The 18,468-nt window shown below is 44.2% G+C and overlaps 1 protein-coding gene across 1 annotated transcript in view; it reads right to left on the bottom strand.

Annotated features, from left to right (window-relative positions):
• The window catches only part of CDYL (chromodomain Y like), a 94,640-nt gene that overhangs the window by 12,255 nt on the left and 63,917 nt on the right, over positions 1–18,468 (bottom strand). Inside the window, exon 3 of the mRNA XM_066579310.1 lies at positions 13,978–14,231. Within this exon, the coding sequence (XP_066435407.1) occupies positions 13,978–14,231 (254 nt within the window). The remainder of the gene's footprint in view (positions 1–13,977; positions 14,232–18,468) is intronic.

Below are 18,468 nucleotides of genomic sequence, written 5' to 3' on the forward strand. Positions count from 1 at the left end.
TACAAATTGGATTGCAAAGGGTTAACAGAGACTTTGAATAGAAGCTAAAGCCAGAATCTTCTCCGGCAGGAAAATATAACTATGTACAGATAGCTGGTTTTGGGGTTTTTGCCACTCAAAAGTGTACAGTAAGTTGCTGGCTGGCTGGGTCAGAGGCTTACGATGTTGGTCAGGAGAGGTAAAGTTTCTCCATAGGGAGATACTTAGTAGGTGTGAGGAGACATTTAAGGCCATACATACACCTCTGGGAAATCTATGCAAATAAGAAGATGGAACAATGCCTCTACAGCACCAACTATTAGAAGGTATCATCCCTGCAAGTCAATGTCTGATCTTGAAGTAGACAAATGAGCTATAAAAGAGAAATGACTTCAGAATAAGCTGCCCTATGTACATAAGGTATAAGTTTCTGGCCATTATAGGACTTGTATCCTGCATTTCCCCCCATTTTTCCCTCTGCAGGGTGCACATCTGATTCTCAATTCTCTCTGGTGGGAGGAGGCTGGCTGCTGTGCTGTGTTCTATAGACTGTACAAAGAACTGAAGATCCTGCTCTGTAACTGTATAACACAGACATAAAAATCATGTTGTAGTCAATGTACAGCAAGAGTGAGCAGTGGAGATGTGATATCTATAACTAAAACACAGCAAAAAGGGACATGCTGCATTTAAACTAAACGATTACATTGGCCAACAAAAAAATATATATTTTGGAATGTTTCCTAAACTTCATGAGTCAAATCTTACTAATTTTGGGGTGCTAAAAATGAATATGACAAAGAAATTTTTTTATTAGCTCTAGTTTCTGTGATATACAATAGGTGGAAGTATGTTATTTTAATGGATTAAGAGAAAATGATGCATTTTAATTACATATGCTAACAAGATTGAAAGTGCATTTGAAATTTATTTTTAATGACCGTTACATTTTAAGAGTTCTAAATTGATGGAAGAATTCCTGGCAGGTGGTTCGGTGTGAAGGGAATCATGTGGGGACTTCATGAGATCGGTTTCTTTTGGCTTGCCTCTTGTGAGTTCCGAAGCATCCCTACACACAGACCAGCAGTAATCCGCAAGCATTGCTTCATTCCAATGGCCCTGATATCTTAGATTCCACCAGGATATTTCTGTAAGGAAACATTCTCTGTGTTCATCACGAACAGCTTCACAACTAGGAGGGAAAAAGTCTAGGTGGAAGTGGAGAGAATGGATTTTAAGGGGCATGTTGCATCTGAGTTGATGGTGTTTTTCCAGAAGTACTGTCACCAACTGAGTGTAGTTATCATCTTTTTTGTTGCGTAAGAATCCATGAATAACTCCCTTTAAGGCTGGCCAAGCTTCCTTTTCTTTTCCCTCTAAAACCTGGTCAAACGCAGGATCCTTTACAAGTTGTCGAATTTGTGACCCAACAAAAATACCCTCCTTAACCTTTGCATCACTTAATCTAGGAAATTTGTCTGTTAAGTACTTAAATGCCCGTCCTTCCTGGTTCATACCTTTGACAAAATTTTTCATTAACCCAGCTTTATATGAAGGGGTGGAAGAAGAACGTCTTTTGGGTCCACGAGAGGCTCGGCAACAACATTTTTCTTGGTAGAGTCAAGATTTCTTGCAGGCCAGTCCGCTTGAATGTAATGCGATTTCCTATCCCTACTGTCCCACATACATAAAAAGCAACAGTATTTAGTGTACCCCAGTTGCGTTCCTAAGAGTACAGTGAGGACTGTTAGTTCGCCACAGATTTTCCACTTGTGTTCAGCATATTTGATTGAGTCGAGGAGGGCTGTCATGTTTGCATAAGTCTCCTTCATGTGAACAGCATGACCAACAGGAATAGAAGGAAGACGGTTGCCATTGTGAAGTAATAAAGCTTTCAAGCTAAGCTTCGAGGAGTCTATGAATAGCCTCCATTCAGTTGGCTCATGGTTCAAATTCAAACATTTCATCAAGCCATTAACGTTGCAGCAAACAACCGGATTGTTTTTTTTTTTCAAGAAAAGGAAGCAGACCCCTCTGACGTTCTCTGTACTGTGACACCCTGACATCACATTGGAGAAGATGCCATTGCTGTAGTCTTGACCCTAGAAGTTCCGCCTTCTCCTTTGACAAGTCAAGGTCTAGAATGAGATCATTGAATTCCGCTTGACTCAGTCTGTGCGGGGTATCATCTTTTACCTTAAAGTCAGGGTCATGGGATGTAGAAGGCTTCTTGGGTTCCTCTTTTTCCACACTTTCTTCATTTTCTACTTCAAGCTCATAATGTTGGGGTGGAGTAGGAACTGGTAAACTATCTGAATGTGGAATAGGTCGAATAGCAGATGGAAGATTCGGGATTGAACTGTTCCTGTTTTCTTCATTGACAATCCTGCCTTTATAGCCGGAGTCAAGCAGAAATAGCAGTCATCTGTATGGTTTGTAGGCTCCTGCCAAACCATAGGCACAGCAAAAGCCATAGATCGTTTTTTATTTTTCAGCATTCTCATAGTTTAACTGAACAAGAGTTGTAACATATATGTGGAGCCCATGACTTATCCTGGTCCCCTACCTTCATACCAAAATAATGATGATAGGCAGTCTTCACAAGAGGCATCAGATTGCGTTTCTGTGACGAAAATGTTATTTTACCAGAAATGTAACAAAAGTTATTCACTAAATTTACACATTTTTGTGGCATTTTGATATAGCAAATTTTACACTTCAAAAGAACTTCAAAACCAGAAATTCTGAAAAAAAGAAAAAAAACAGAAACAATATGAAACTCAGTCATAGCAACATTTATTATGTTTATAATAGAGATGAGCGAGCGTACTCGGAAAAGCACTACTCGCTCGAGTAATTTGCTTTATCCAAGTATCACTGTGCTCGTCCCTGAAGATTCGGGTGCCGGCACGGAGCGGGGAGCTGCAGGGGAGAGCGGGGAGCAACGGAGGGAAGATCTTTCTCTCCCTCTCGCTCTCCCCTGCTCCCCGCTGCGACTCACCTGTCAGCCGCAGCGGCACCCGAATCTTCAGACCCGAGCACAGCGATACTCGGATAAAGCCAATTACTCGAGCGGGTAGTGCTTTTCTGAGTACGCTCGCTCATCTCTAGTTTATAACTAGAGATGAGTGAACGTACTCGTCCGAGCTTGATACTCGTTCGAGTATTAGCGTGTTCGAGATGCTCGTTACTCGAGACGAGTACCACGCGATGTTCGAGTTACTTTCACTTTCATCTCTGAGACGTTAGCGCGCTTTTCTGGCCAATAGAAAGACAGGGAAGGCATTACAACTTCCCCCTGCGACGTTCAAGCCCTATACCACCCCCCTGCAGTGAGTGGCTGGCGAGATCAGGTGTCACCCGAGTATATAAATCGGCCCCTCCTGCGGCTCGCCACAGATGCATTCTGACATAGTTCAGGGAAAGTGCTGTCTTGCTGGAGTTGCTATAGGGAGAGTGTTAGGAGTTATTTTAGGCTTCAAGAACCCCAACGGTCCTTCTTAGGGCCACATCTAACCGTGTGCAGTAGTGTGGAGGCTGCTTTTTGCAGTGTTGCACATTTTTTTTTGTATATCGGCCGTGCAGAGCATTGAGTCCTGCAGTAATTTTACATTGTCCAGGGCCAGTAGTGGTGAGGCAGGGACAGAAGACATATTTAGTGTATATAGGCAGTGGGCCTTTCCAAAAACATTTGGGAAAAAAAATCTATTTGGGCTGCCTGTGACCGTCCTCAGTGTACTGGGTCTCTGCTGGGGGTAGTTGTCCTAATTCATACGCAGCCAGCTAAGTGTTACAGCAGGCTTGCGCAAAATTCTTTCCTGGCTCTGCTGTGCGTTCCGTAAGTGAAGTCAGCCTCCAACCACAGGCCCATAAGCGGCACATTTAATTACAGCGTTCTGTTTCTGCACTACTGGTAATACAGCATGCTGAGGGGTAGGGGTAGGCCTAGAGGACGTGGACGCGGGTGAGGACGCGGAGGCCCAAGTCAGGGTGTGGGCACAGGCCGAGCCAGTGCGGTGGCCAGGGGTAGAGGCAGGGCCAGACCGAATAATCCACCAACTGTTTCCCAAAGCGCCCCCTCGCGCCATGCCACCCTGCAGAGGCCAAGGTGCTCTAAGGTGTGGCAGTTTTTCACAGAGACGCCTGACGACCGACGAACAGTGGTGTGCAACCTTTGTCGCGCCAAGATCAGCTGGGGAGCCACCACCACCAGCATGCGCAGGCATATGATGGCCAAGCACCCGACAAGGTGGGACGAAGGCCGTTCACCGCCTCCGGTTTGCACCACTGCCTCTCCCCCTGTGCCCCAACCTGCCACTGAGATCCAACCCCCCTCTGAGGACACAGGCACGAGTGCCTACCGGCCTGCACCCACACCCTCACCTCCGCTGTCCTCGGCCCCATCCAGCAATGTCTCTCAGCGCAGCGTCCAGACGTCGCTAGCGCAACTGTTTGAGCGCAAGCGCAAGTACGCCGCCACGCACCCGCACGCTCAAGCGTTAAACGTGCACATAGCCAAATTGATCAGCCTGGAGATGCTGCCGTATAGGCTTGTGGAAACGGAGGCTTTCAAAAGCATGATGGCGGCGGCGGCCCCGCGCTACTCGGTTCCCAGTCGCCACTACTTTTCCTGATGTGCCGTCCCAGGCCTGCACGACCACGTCTCCCGCAGCATTGTACGCGCCCTCACCAACGCGGTTACTGCCAAGGTCCACTTAACAACGGACACTTGGACAAGCACAGGCGGGCAGGGCCACTATATCTCCCTGACGGCACATTGGGTGAATTTAGTGGAGGCTGGGACAGAGTCAGAGCCTGGGACCACTCACGTCCTACCCACCCCCAGAATTGCGAGCCCCAGCTCGGTGCTGGTATCTGCGGCGGTGTATGCTTCCTCCACTAAACCACCCTCCTCCTCCTCCTCCAACGCGACCTCTGTCTCGCAATCAAGATGTGTCAGCAGCAGCAGCACGTCGCCAGCAGTCGGTGTCGCGCAGTGTGGCAGCACAGCGGTGGGCAAGCGTCAGCAGGCCGTGCTGAAACTACTCAGCTTAGGAGAGAAGAAGCACACGGCCCACGAACTGCTGCAGGGTCTGACAGAGCAGACCGACCGCTGGCTTTCGCCGCTGAGCCTCCAACTGGGCATGGTCGTGTGTGACAACGGCCGTAACCTGGTGGCGGCTCTGCAGCTCGGCAGCCTCACGCACGTGCCATGCCTGGCCTATGTCTTTAATTTGGTGGTTCAGTGCTTTCTGAAAAGCTACCCACACTTGTCATACCTGCTCGAAAAGGTGTGCCGGGTCAGCGCACATTTCCGCAAGTCCAAGACGGACGCTGCCACCCTGCGGACCCTGCAACATCGGTTTAATCTGCCAGTGCACCGACTGCTGTGCGACGTGCCCACACGGTGGAACTCTACGCTCCACATGTTGGCCAGACTCTATGAGCAGCGTAGAGCTATAGTGGAATACCAACTCCAACATGGGCGGCGTAGTGGGAGTCAGCCTCCTCAATTCTTTACAGAAGAGTGGGCCTGGTTGGCAGCCATCTGCCAGGTCCTTGGAAACTTTGAGGAGTCTACCCAGATGGTGAGCGAGGATGCTGCAATCATTAGCGTCACCATTCCTCTGCTATGCCTCTTGAGAAGTTCCCTGCAAAGCAAAAAGGCAGACGCTTTGCACTCGGAAACGGAGGCGGGGGAAGACAGTATGTCGCTGGATAGTCAGAGCACCCTCATGTCTATATCTCAGCGCGTTGAGGAGGAGGAGCATGAGGAGGAGGGGGAAGAGACAGCTTGGCCCACTGCTGAGGGTACCCATGCTGCTTGCCTGTCATCCTTTCAGCGTGTATGGCCTGAGGAGGAGGAGGAGGAGGAGGAGGAGGAGGATCCTGAAAGTGATCTTCCTAGTAAGGACAGCCATGTGTTGTGTACAGGTACCCTGGCACACATGGCTGACTTCATGTTAGGATGCCTTTCTCGAGACCCTCGCGTTACACGCATTCTGGCCACTACGGATTACTGGGTGTACACACTGCTCGACCCACGGTATAAGGAGAACCTTTCCACTCTCATACCTGAAGAGGAAAGGGGTTCGAGAGTGATGCTATACCACAGGACCCTGGCGGACAAACTGATGGTAACATTCCCATCTGACAGCGCTAGTGGCAGAAGGTGCAGTTCCGAGGGCCAGGTAACAGGGGAGGCGCAGAGATCAGGCAGCATGTACAGCGTAGGCAGGGGAACATTCTCCAAGGCCTTTGCCAGCTTTATGGCTCCCCACCAAGACTGTGTCACCGCTCCCCAGTCAAGGCTGAGTTGGCGGGAGCACTGTAAAAGGATGGTGAGGGAGTACGTAGCCGATCGCACGACCGTCCTCGGTGACGCCTCTGCCCCCTACAACTACTGGGTGTCGAAGCTGGACACGTGGCCTGAACTCGCGCTGTATGCCCTGGAGGTGCTTGCTTGTCCTGCGGCTAGCGTCTTGTCAGAGAGGGTGTTTAGTGCGGCTGGGGGAATCATCACGGATAAGCGTACCCGCCTGTCAACCGACAGTGCCGACAGGCTTACACTCATCAAGATGAACAAAGCCTGGATTTCCCCAGACTTCTCTTCTCCACCAGCGGACAGCAGCGATACCTAAGCAATACGTAGGCTGCACCCGCAGATGGAAGCATCGTTCTCTATCACCATCAAAAACGGGGACCTTTTTGCTTCATCAATCTGTGTATTCTATTCATCCTCCTCCTCCTGAAACCTGACGTAATCACGCCGAACGGGCAATTTTTCTTAGGCCCACAAGGCTCAGTCATATAATTTTTGTAAACAATTTTTATACGTTTCAATGCTCATTAAAGCTTTGAAACTTGCACATGAACCAATTTTTATTTTAACTGGGCTGCCTCCAGGCCTAGTTACAAATTAACCAAAAGCCACATTAACCAAAGCGATTAATGGGTTTCACCTGCCCTCTTGGTTGGGCATGGGCAATTTTTCTGAGGTACATTAGTACTGTTGGTACACCAATTTTTTTGGGCCCTCGCCTACAGTGTAATCCAATTAATTTTTTGCCCACCTGCATTAAAGCTGACGTTACATCAGCTGTGCTGGGCACTGCAATGGGATATATTTATGTACCGCCAGTGGCTTCCTGGGACCCACCCATGCTGTCGGTCCACATGGACTTCCCATTAGGGAGATGTACGTGCCTGTGTATACTTATAAAAACTCGAGCCTGACTGGGGCAAGCAGTTTGGGCCGAAGCCCACCTGCATTTAATCTGACGTTAGCTCTGCTGTCCAGGGCACTGCAATGGGATACATTTATGTACAGCGGGTGGGTTCCAGGGAGCCACCCATACTGTGGGTGCACACGGAATTCCCATTGCGGAGTTGTACCTGCCTGTGACTATTTATAAAAAAACGCAGTCTGACTGGGGCATGCAGACACCTTGACAGAATGAATAGTGTGTGGCACATAGGTTCCCCATTGCTATGCCCACGTGTGCAGCTCCTGATGGCGGTGGCACAGGATTATATTTCTCATTGCTTTTGTACAGCATTGTGGGCTATCGTCCTGCCCCTTTTAAAGAGGGTTGCTGCCTAGCCGTGCCAACCCTCTGCAGTGTGTGCCTGCGGTTCCTCCTCATGGCAGACGCACTTATAAATAGACATGAGTGTGGCGTGGCATGAGGGCAGCTGAAGGCTGCGCAGGGACACTTTGGTGTGTGCTGTGGACACTGGGTCGTGCGGGGGGGGGGGGGGGGGGGGGGTTTGGGCAGCACGTAACCCAGGAGAAGTGGCAGCGGAGTGTCATGCAGGCAGTGATTGTGCTTTGCTGGAGGTAGTGTGGTGCTTAGCTAAGGTATGCATTGCTAATGAGGGCTTTTCAGAAGTAAAAATTGTTGGGAGGGGGGGGGCACTCTTGCCGCTATTGTGGCTTAATAGTGGGACCTGGGAACTTGAGATGCAGCCCAACATGTAGCCCCTCGCCTGCCCTATCCGTTGCTGTGTCGTTCCCATCACTTTCTTGAATTGCCCACATTTTCACACATGGAAACCTTAGCGAGCATCGGCGATATACAAAAATGCTCGGGTCGCCCATTGACTTCAATGGGGTTCGTTACTCGAAACGAACCCTCGAGCATCGCGAAAATTTCGTCTCGAGTAACGAGCACCCGAGCATTTTGGTGCTCGCTCATCTCTATTTATAACCTACAAACATATGGAGAACGTTGTGTTATGTCAGTAGAGAGGTGTTACAACTCACCTCCCCCCCCCCCCAAAAATAATTCCCACTAATTAAAAATGTAAACTCTAAAAAATGACGTCACTGTATCTCCAAAGCAAGAGCTAAATCGGTCATTTTATGATGATTTTTGAATTCAGCAAATGGGAATACATAAGAATACGCTAATTTTAAGCCCGAAAGAAAATCATCGTTGGGCAGTGTTATTGTTCAAAAAAAATCATTAAAACGAGCGAAAGCGAACAATCACTAGGTTTAAACGTGAGCAAACGACCAACGAAAATTGTTCTCTTTTCATTAGTTGTTCCGTTTCCGCAGGACTAGAAATTATCGTTGGCTCGTTCACTTCCTGCTGCATTTAAATACTCCCCTCCCCGCTCAGTGTTTCACTTAGGAATGTGAAAAACTGAACAAAAAGTGAACAATTCTCAATGATGATTATCACGAACAGGAGTACGGCTTATGTGAGAATTCTTCCTGCTTTAACATGTTAAATAAATAAAGCAGGAAGAATTCTCACATAAGCCGCACTCCTGTCCGTGATAATCATTTGTTTGAGAAAGCCAAGATAACCGGAGGGCGCTTTGAAGGCTTGTGAGTATACCTGCAGACAGGAACCGGGGAGCATTCAAGTGATTAAGGTGGGACAAGATCAACTTTGTTTCATGAACTTTTTAATTCTCAATGATGATCTGCCTGTCTAAACAGACTCAACGAGAACAAACGAGTTAAGCGGTGACATCACTCGCTCATTCAAATGAGAATCGGCTCGTCTAAAAGGGGCATTACTAGGAGTTTGCAGGCAGCGTGTGTGCGAGTCTCTCCTTTCCTGCTCCCCCTCCCCTCTAGTCTCTATATATTTCAATGAGCATGACCCATCCCCCTCCCTTATTCTAACATCTCCATGTCTCCTGTCAATCAATTGAAAGTAGAAACTGGACAACAAGCTAGGAGGAAGGGAGACAGCAACTCAAAAGTGATTTTTCAGCACAAAACATAATTTTCGGAAAAACACAATAAACAGCAGTTTTGCTAGTTATCACACTGGTTATCATAGAAGCATAAGTCCTCTTTAAAATTTAGTGAGCATTTAAAGGTGTATTCCAAGAAAAGATAAAAATAAGTAAATATGTCATTATAAAATTCACAAATACCTTTAATTACCAAAAAACACTCATTGTGTCCAGAGTGGTAAGTTAAAACGTCTATCATTGTGTTACATTGTCAAAAACCAGTCTTAGAATTTAGGTGCTTTCTAATTGGTCGGAATTCCTCTCAATGATCATAGGCAATGGGAGCTCCTTGGCCATAAAGGTATTTATGAGTTTGTTTAGAATGACATCCCCCCCCCCCTAGATTACAGAAATAATAGTAAATAAAGGTAAGTGAACCCCACAGAGCACCACACTAGATGTATCCATTTAAAATAAAATGAAATTAACTGACTCCTTTTCAAATGTGTATTTACCAATGGCAACAAAAATATTTGCAAGTTTCTGTCTGAATGCAAACATAGTAGATCCGTGGGTTATTTAATGCACTTTTTGTTTGTCTACTGTATGTTTACCATTATCCTTTTTTGCTGCCATACTTCATCATACTGACTAGCTTGTAGCAACCTCCTATACCTTAAAGGCTATGTAAACCTCTGAAACTAATTTTTTTTACTGTTCCAATAAATCTGGAATGAAAATGAATCAACTTTGCAACTGATCTTAATTGGAAGCTATCCTATCATTGTGTCTCCATGGTACAGACAGGAACAAATTCTGTCCAGTGCAAGTCTGCAGTCTTACTTTTTTTTCTATTTGTTCCCTACTTTTGGCCAACATACATTTGGTAGTTTAGTCAGAGGTAAAGAATGAGTAGAAGGAATTATGGCTGCAGGATCAGACTACACATGGCATGTTGTACAGGGTTATTCAAAAAGGAGCAGATTTGGGGTTTTAAAGGGGTTGTCCCGAGGCAGCAAGTGGGTCTATACACTTCTGCATGGCCATAATAATGCACTTTGTAATGTACATTGTGCATTAATTATGAGCCATACAGAAGTTATAAAAAGTTTTATACTTACCTGCTCCGTTGCTGGCGTCCTCGTCTCCATGGTGCCGACTAATTTTCGCCCTCCGATGGCCAAATTAGCCGCGCTTGCGCAGTCCGGGTCTTCTCCTCTTCTCTATGGGGCTCCGTGTAGCTCCGCCCCGTCACGTGCCGATTCCAGCCAATCAGGAGGCTGGAATCGGCAATGGACCGCACAGAAGCCCTGCGGTCCATGAAGACAGAGGATCCCGGCGGCCATCTTCAGCAGGTGAGTATGAAGACGCCGGACCGCCGGGATTCAGGTAAGCGCTGTGCGGGTGGTTTTTTTAACCCCTGCATCGGGGTTGTCTCGCGCCGAACGGGGAAGGGGGGGGGGGGGGGGGTTTAAAAAAAAAAAAAAACCCGTTTCGGCGCGGGACATCTCCTTTAATTACAGACTACAAAAGAGAGGTACACAATCCTCAGATCAGGGATGCGAGGCTGTTTCCATGTGAAAACGTCTCGCATCCAGGGGTTTTTCAGAAGGATTGTGAGGGCAATATCGGGCCGTGATTCAGGAGCCCTCACAGTCTGCATGGGAGCTGTAGAAGAAAAAAAAAAACGTACAAAAACTTTAATCAATACTTATCCCAAAGTTGCTTCCTTTTACATGCATTGAGAGAATCTGAAAAATTGTGAAAGTGTACACATCCTTTCGATTGAAACTCTTGGCAAATTTTCACAATCGGCAAAATGGACCTACAATGGTCATTTTTGATTCCGGAGTGCTTCCTTTTCGGACATCATGGCTCCATGCCCTTTACACACACAGTAAAGCCATACGTTTCCATACACTTTAGCTACATTCATTAAAACTTAATTTGTCCCAATTTCTGACATATAATTCTACTGTACACTCCCTCTCAGATGGATTGAGATCATTACTAGATTTCAAGAATGTGAAATATTAGAATACTAGACTTTGCTTTATTTCACCTTTTATTTCGTTCATCACACGTCCAATGGGTCAGAAGTTTACATACAAGTAAATTAGTATTTGATAGCATTGCCTTTGTTAGAAATGTTTGACCCAAGTTAGACAATTTGTTAACCTTCCCAAGCTTCTCACAATTATTTGCTGAAATTGTGGCTCGTTCCTCCTAACAAAAGGCCTCCTCACTTGCATATGCTTTTTCAATTCTGCACATAGAGTGAGGTCAGGGCATGGTGATGGCTGCTCAATACCTTTACTTTGTTGTCCTTAAGCCATTTTACCTCAATTTTGGAAGTATGCTTGGGGTCATTGTCCATTTGTTAGAACCATTTGTGCCCAAGCTTGAAGTTCCTGCCTGATGTCTTGAGAGGTTTCTTTGATATCTCCATATAAATGTTTCCTTCCTCATAATGCCATTATTTTGCAAAGTGCACCAGTCCCTCCTGCCGCAAAGTAACCCCATAACATGATATTGCCAGCCCCGTGCTTCATGGTTGGGATAGTGTTCTTTGATTTGCAAGGCTTCACAGTCTTCTTCCATACACAACGATGGTCATTATCGCCAAACAGTTCCATTTTTGTATCATCAGGCCAGAGGACAGTTCTTCATAAAAGCCATAAAGCAATGGCTTCTTCCTTGCCGAGTTGCCATATAGGACAAGTTATTCTGTTGATGTAGATACTTTGACATCAGTTTCCTCCAGCATCTTCACAAGTTTGTTTGCTTTTGTTTTTGGTTTAATTTGTATTTTTTGCACCAAGGTACGTTGATCTATGGGAGACGGAATACACCTTCTTCCTGAACGATATGATGACTCCGTGATCACATGGTGTTCAAACCTGTGTGTTATCATTTGGACAGATGAAGGCATTTGGAAATTATTCCCAAGGATTTACCAGACTTGTGGAGTTTCCCAATTTTTTCTGATGTATCAACTGATTTGTTTTGTTTTTCCCATGTTAACCAAAAGGCAAGTAGGCCTTGAAGGTAGGCCTTAAAATACCGTCACAGGTACACCTCCCATTAACTCAAATTATGCCAGTTAACCTATCAGAAGCTTCTAAAGCCATGACATAGTTTTCTGGAACCTTCAAAGCTATTTACAGTCACAGTCAACTCGGTGTATGTAAACCTCTGATTCAGGGGAATTTGGGATATATTCTCTATATAGTCAATTATAAATGAAAGGTTTGTAAATATTTGTTGGAAAAATTGCTTGTGTCTTGTACAAAATAGATATCCTAAAAATGCACTAAAACTATAGTTAGTTTTAATGTCTTCAACCTACGTAAGTGTATGTGAACTTATTACTTCAACTGTATTACTTGCATGGAGATATCACACAGGTTCCCCACTTAGGACTCACTTCTATGAGCCAGAACGGAGCGCCGATAGCTAACAATAACTCTTGCTCTGGCATACGGGCTCCGAGTGGTCACCATGTCCAACTACATTATGGCTACGGCAGTGGAAAGGTATAGCCAGCTGCATCCTTACCGGGCAAAACCAGCTGTTTGCTGGAGGGTCTATGATGAGACAGCCATTTAATACATTGTTCTTTGCTACATGCTTTTAGGAATGACAAATTGCCTTTGGAGTCTATGAAGAATATATGCGTTTATATGTAATCCCTATTGCATCAGTATGTCCTCAGCATTAGATTAGCTTTTCAAAGCAGCTGCCTTATGTAATTCGATATTCTAAAAAATATATATATGCTATAATCTATAATTACCTGTCTCACTCCGGAGGGCTCCTGTGTATATTGCACTCACTTCTATGCAGTGCAGCCCCCTGTCTACTGCTTGTCAGGCACCAACTTAATGGTGAACATTTTGCTTTCACTTTCATATCAATCCCACGAGGCATTAGCACAGCATGAGCTAGAGGCTATACCATTTCTGCCTGCTGGGTAGACAGTTTAGTTCTCATTACCTTCTATATTCTTCTAAATAGGCTATAGGATATAAGTATAAAGTTAGGAGGATGAGCTGTGATCTCCTCTATTATAACTGTGTGATCAGCATCAATAACTATAATAGGAGTGTCTGTGTACTTCTCTAAGCAGTTTATGTAGCATACTCCATGTAACAGCATCACTAAGAAATTGACTAGAAACTGAACCCTTAACCCCAAGTAGATCTGAGCTGACCAGAATTGTCACATGGCCATCTAAGGAGAAGGAGTCCAGGAGATTCAGATATAGATATAGATATAAGGTAACACTGACTCTCATATATATAGGTAGGCTAGCTACATTAAAGAAAGATATCCCAAGAGCGGCCCTTTAACAATTTTAAAACTTGGCAAACAATAAATTGGTCATTACCCATAAGCAGGCATGTCAACAAGGACTATAGTAAATCGTTTATATTTTTAAGCCCAAGAAATATTATTACTTTTTGATTTATAGACAATGTTACAATGTGATCTCTACAATATTCAGTTAAATTATGTCTTTTTTGTTAAGTTGACGGGCCGGCGGCTTCAGAGGATTCGGTGTTTGAAGCAAAGCTGGAGAAATGGTCTGAAATTGAAATATCGCTGTGTACAAGCCTAAAAAAGCCAATTTCTTCAAAATATCTTCAAAGCATATATGTGCAGTATTTCATATTAAACCACTAAGACATCCCAGCATGCCGGCACCAAACACAACATGTAGATTAAAAAAAATAAAATACAATTCAAGATCATGTTAAGTAAAAACTTGCAAATTAACAATTTACCGATAAAACTAACCTCAGGGTTCAGGGAATTATTCTCGGATGATTTTGTGGAAAGTAAGATATGTGTAAATCCGTCCTGCTTGCGCACAACAATATCCCTGTATCGGTAAGCACTTTCCGTTTGTCTTACACTGAATCGTAGCCTCTTATCAAAAGACTGGTCTCTTCGCTCATCAATAAACCTCCGCTTGCCCGTAACTCCTGCTACCGATGTCTGCAAAGTGCTGGTACCATTGGCAGTCAATGCCTGTATGAAAGTAGATGGCCCTGAAAGTAGTTAACAAAATGTTACAATTTGGTTATATTAAAAAAAGAAGATGGTTATATTATATGCATTACACCCTACTGCAGATATTCAAGGTATCATTCCGGGAGAACGTTCTTAAATCCCAGTGTGCCATTCTAACTGCGGTGTTTGGGATAGAACTACATACATCTCTATCCGATTAGTAATAATTGGAGCCACAATACAAAAAAAAATTGCTAAATCATATCCCGCTGCTTGTCCAATGAGCAGAATCTGTAGACATTCAGCCAAGTAAAAGTCAAAAGTAATAAAATAGTACCAAAAGAAATGCAGCCCATCACCAAGAAACCCCACCCGTATGCTTCATACTATACAATGCAACTAAGGAAGATGGAACAATACCTCTGCAGCACCACCTATTGGATGGCAGCATTCCTGCAAATCAATGTCTGACTCTTTATAACAATGACTGGGAATTGAAAGCCAAGCCAGAATCCATACACAGACAGCTGTTTCAGGTTTTTTTGACCCTCATCACTGTGCAGTGTGGCTAGTGAGGCTAGTGAGAGGCCTGTGATGTGGGTTGAGAGCAGTATCATCACTCTAGGTGCTCTCCTTAAGAAGTGAAGATACCCTTCCTGACCCACATCATAGGATTCTCACTAGTCAAGCCAGAATCCTATTGCACACTGATGATGGGCAAAAATCCGAAACGGCTGTCTGTGTATGGATTCTGGCTTGGTTTTCAATTCCCAATCATCGTTCTAAAGACCTATAAAGGCTCAGACATTGATTTGCAGGAATGCTGCCATCCAATAGGTGGCACTGCAGAGGTATTGTTCCATCTTCCTTATTTGCATATATTTCCCAGAGGAGCATGCATGGCCTTATAAGTCTCTTCACTCAACTCCCAGGTGCTCTCCATAAGGAGTGAAGGTACCCCTCCCGATCATACTGTACAATACTTAGTATACTGTAATTAAAGGAAATCTATCACCACTTTATGCTTCTCTCCGCGAGCCCCGCAGCTCATGAATATCGAAGACTTCTTCCTCGCATTGCGATGTAAGCACTGCTACTGATAAAGTAAGTTTCTCAGAAAGTACTTTACAGACACAATGCTGAAATCAGCATGCCTGTCACTACCATATGCAGCCCTCAGAGAGGGCAACGGAAAAGTGGCGACAGATTCCCAAAGAGGATAGAATAGTCCAAAACATTTACAGTGTTTTGTGTGACAGGCTGCTTTTATACTGCTGAGATTCAATTAAGTAGACCCGTGTCTTCCTCTAGATCCCAATGCTAACATCGTCTCTGCTGCAATTAGAGCACGATTGATGGGAGATAGCAGGAGAATTAGAATGGTCTTGTCGCTTTTATAACAGGAGGGCAATACAATAATGGCTATATATCACAGGAAGCTGTTCGACATATACAACGTGTTTTTAGGCATATTTAGGCTACGTGGAGATTTTGCCCGCAGCAGAGGTCGCAAAGCCAAAGATTGCAGTGTAACCCTGCAACCTCATGGAAGTCAAAGAAGCCGAGTGGTGGCTTGTCAATTACACGGACCTGCAAGATGCAAAGGATATAATAAAATAGAAATAAAGTTGGTTTCTTGAGATTTGCACAAAGTGGCGACTTTCATATTGCAACCGCAATTCCTATTAGAATACAAGGTCGCAGAGCTACCTTGGCTGTATGACCCGTGTCGCAGCCAAAGTTGCCATGGAACCTTAGCCTACATTTTTGGCAATGCAATTGAATAGTAAATAGGCTGCAAAGCATGTAGTACAACCGCTGTATGTGTATATGTATAAATCAGCTGTCAGAGTTATGGCAGATCACAGTAGGACGGTCATATTGGCACTGTGAAGAGTTACAGCGGACGCTCCACCACTGCATGTGTGCACAAGAACAAAAGTCCTCATGCAACTGCAAAAAGCTATTCTGTTGGCATGAGTCAATATTTATGTAGAACGATTTGAACACCTACTAGAATCTTTGCCAAGAAGAATTACAGAGGCTTTGTTTGCCAAAGTAGATCCAACATGCTACTAGGTTGATTCGCTAATGAAAAGGCCATTCAATGTATAGTCGCTAAACCTCATGACCACTGGAGGGCCCCTAACAGCATTGCATGGGCAGGCACATACAGTCCTACTGACTCAATACACTGCCGATTGACTGCTGCCCTTAGGAGCTGCAAGGCCGTCCCGTGCTTGCAGCTCAGTACAAATGTGAAGTGCTGTCCTCCCTCATTGATCACTTACTGGTTTTAAACTCCAAAAACACAAACACGGTAATAAATGGGCACTTTACTTCATAATATTAAGAATCTTTGTTAAATAATATTTTTTAAAATGGTAGGATATCCCAAATGACAGTCACTCCAATCATTTTATCTTTGTGTAGGATTACAATTCTACATCATTTCATAGCTTGATTTCATATATACATTAAATTCATGTTGATCTCATGCCCTCCAAAATCCATAAATATTACAATAAATATTCCCGTGTGGTCAGCCTCAATAGACCAATATATATAGCCCATAAAACTAAAAGTTTATAACTTTAGCAGCAGGGTTATTATATACAGGTCTCCAAACTTCCGGGTGTGGCTCCACCTATAAATGTCCTCACTAATTCAAAGGAAAAAAAATAAGCCTCTTCTTCTGCTCCCGACCAACCCCAGTGGGCCAAACGGCTCTGATGCCCCGTCTATCTGGGACACAACGACACACATTGTGCAAACCATGCAGCTGACTGAGGAAGAGGTCTGTTACCTCAAAACGTGTCACATTGCTGGCTTGATTTTTAATAGTATGAAATTAATCATCGCTTGGATTTTGCATCCCTTCTATAAAACCATTATTTGGCTCAACATACCTACAACTGGACTCCCGGTTCTAGAAGTTTACATCAACTATAGGTCAAACCTGGACTCTAATTTTTTCTGCCTTTTCAAAAGCGGTGTTAACGAAGCCCAATAATATAATCACATTGCAGATACCAAATTTTCCAAGAGCTTACAGCCGAAACAACTCCATTTGGATGAAATTTTTTCAACAAAAATCTGCCGTTTGTGGATACACCCTTGGGCGAGAAATACAGGCAATATCAACTCACATTCATTGCAGCTGCCATAAGACATCCCCCCCAATAGTATTGTCTATAAGTCAAGTAAGGAAGTTCTCCTCACTGGACTAGGTTTACCCGCCTACAGCTAAGTCAACCCATTTGACCACAACTAATCACTGGATCTAATAGTTAAGTAATGCTTGTTTAATTAAATTGCCCAACACTGCACAGCTTTTGGCTTAGAAGTAGGCAAACTCCTTTAAAAGGAATGGGTCATCAGAAAATGACTTATTTTTTTACTACTTAATCTCATGTTCTAGATTTTAAATAGATCGTAAAATTCTGCACTTTTCACACTGATCACCAAGCTTATTAATAGGCTAACACTTCCTGATCTGTGGAGAAAACTTTTCAGCAGTCACAGGCAGGATTACAACGAAAGGTAACACTTCTATATAGATAACACAGGATCCACCGTTCACAACAGACGATTGACACAGCTCACCTCCTCCCCCTCTCTGCACAGGATTCAGAGCATGCCTAGAATACTCTCTCAGAAGTACACAGATAGCCTCCTGTCCATTACGTGAACGGATGGCTCATGAGGCTGCTGTTTCCTGGCAAGATGGCAGTGCGTATAGTCATGTGTAGATAAAATTAAAAAAAAAAAAAAAAAACACAAATCAGAAAATAAAAATAGATAAGAAAAAAAGGAATGTATTTCATTATCTAGTTTTAAGTAGTAAAAAGCATATAGGAGAAATTCATTTTTTTCAGTCACATTCCAAGAGCTATAACTTTATCTCTCTGTTGCAGCTGTACCAGAGATTATTTCTTGTGAAACCCGCAGCATTTTGCACTGGCAATCTTGCGGGGTACATATCATTTATTGAGAAGCATTTACGTAAGGCGGGAGTGTGGGGGGCAATGCAAAAAAACAAAAAACACAACCGTACGTATGCCATTATTAGTAAATTAGCATTATTCTGTACTACAGTGATACCAATTATCTTTTTTTCCCTACTTTTTAGCACTCTTGCACAATGACAACATTTTCGCCACACCTAGTGAGATTTTATTTGTCAGTCAACGCGGTCTTACGATGACTTGGTTTTTTGAAGTTCAGATTTTAATTAACTAAATTTTGTAAAATCTTTGGAGGGTGGGGGGTTGG

The sequence above is a fragment of the Eleutherodactylus coqui genome, chromosome 9, assembly GCF_035609145.1.
Source record: "Eleutherodactylus coqui strain aEleCoq1 chromosome 9, aEleCoq1.hap1, whole genome shotgun sequence".
Lineage (NCBI taxonomy): Eukaryota > Metazoa > Chordata > Amphibia > Anura > Eleutherodactylidae > Eleutherodactylus > Eleutherodactylus coqui.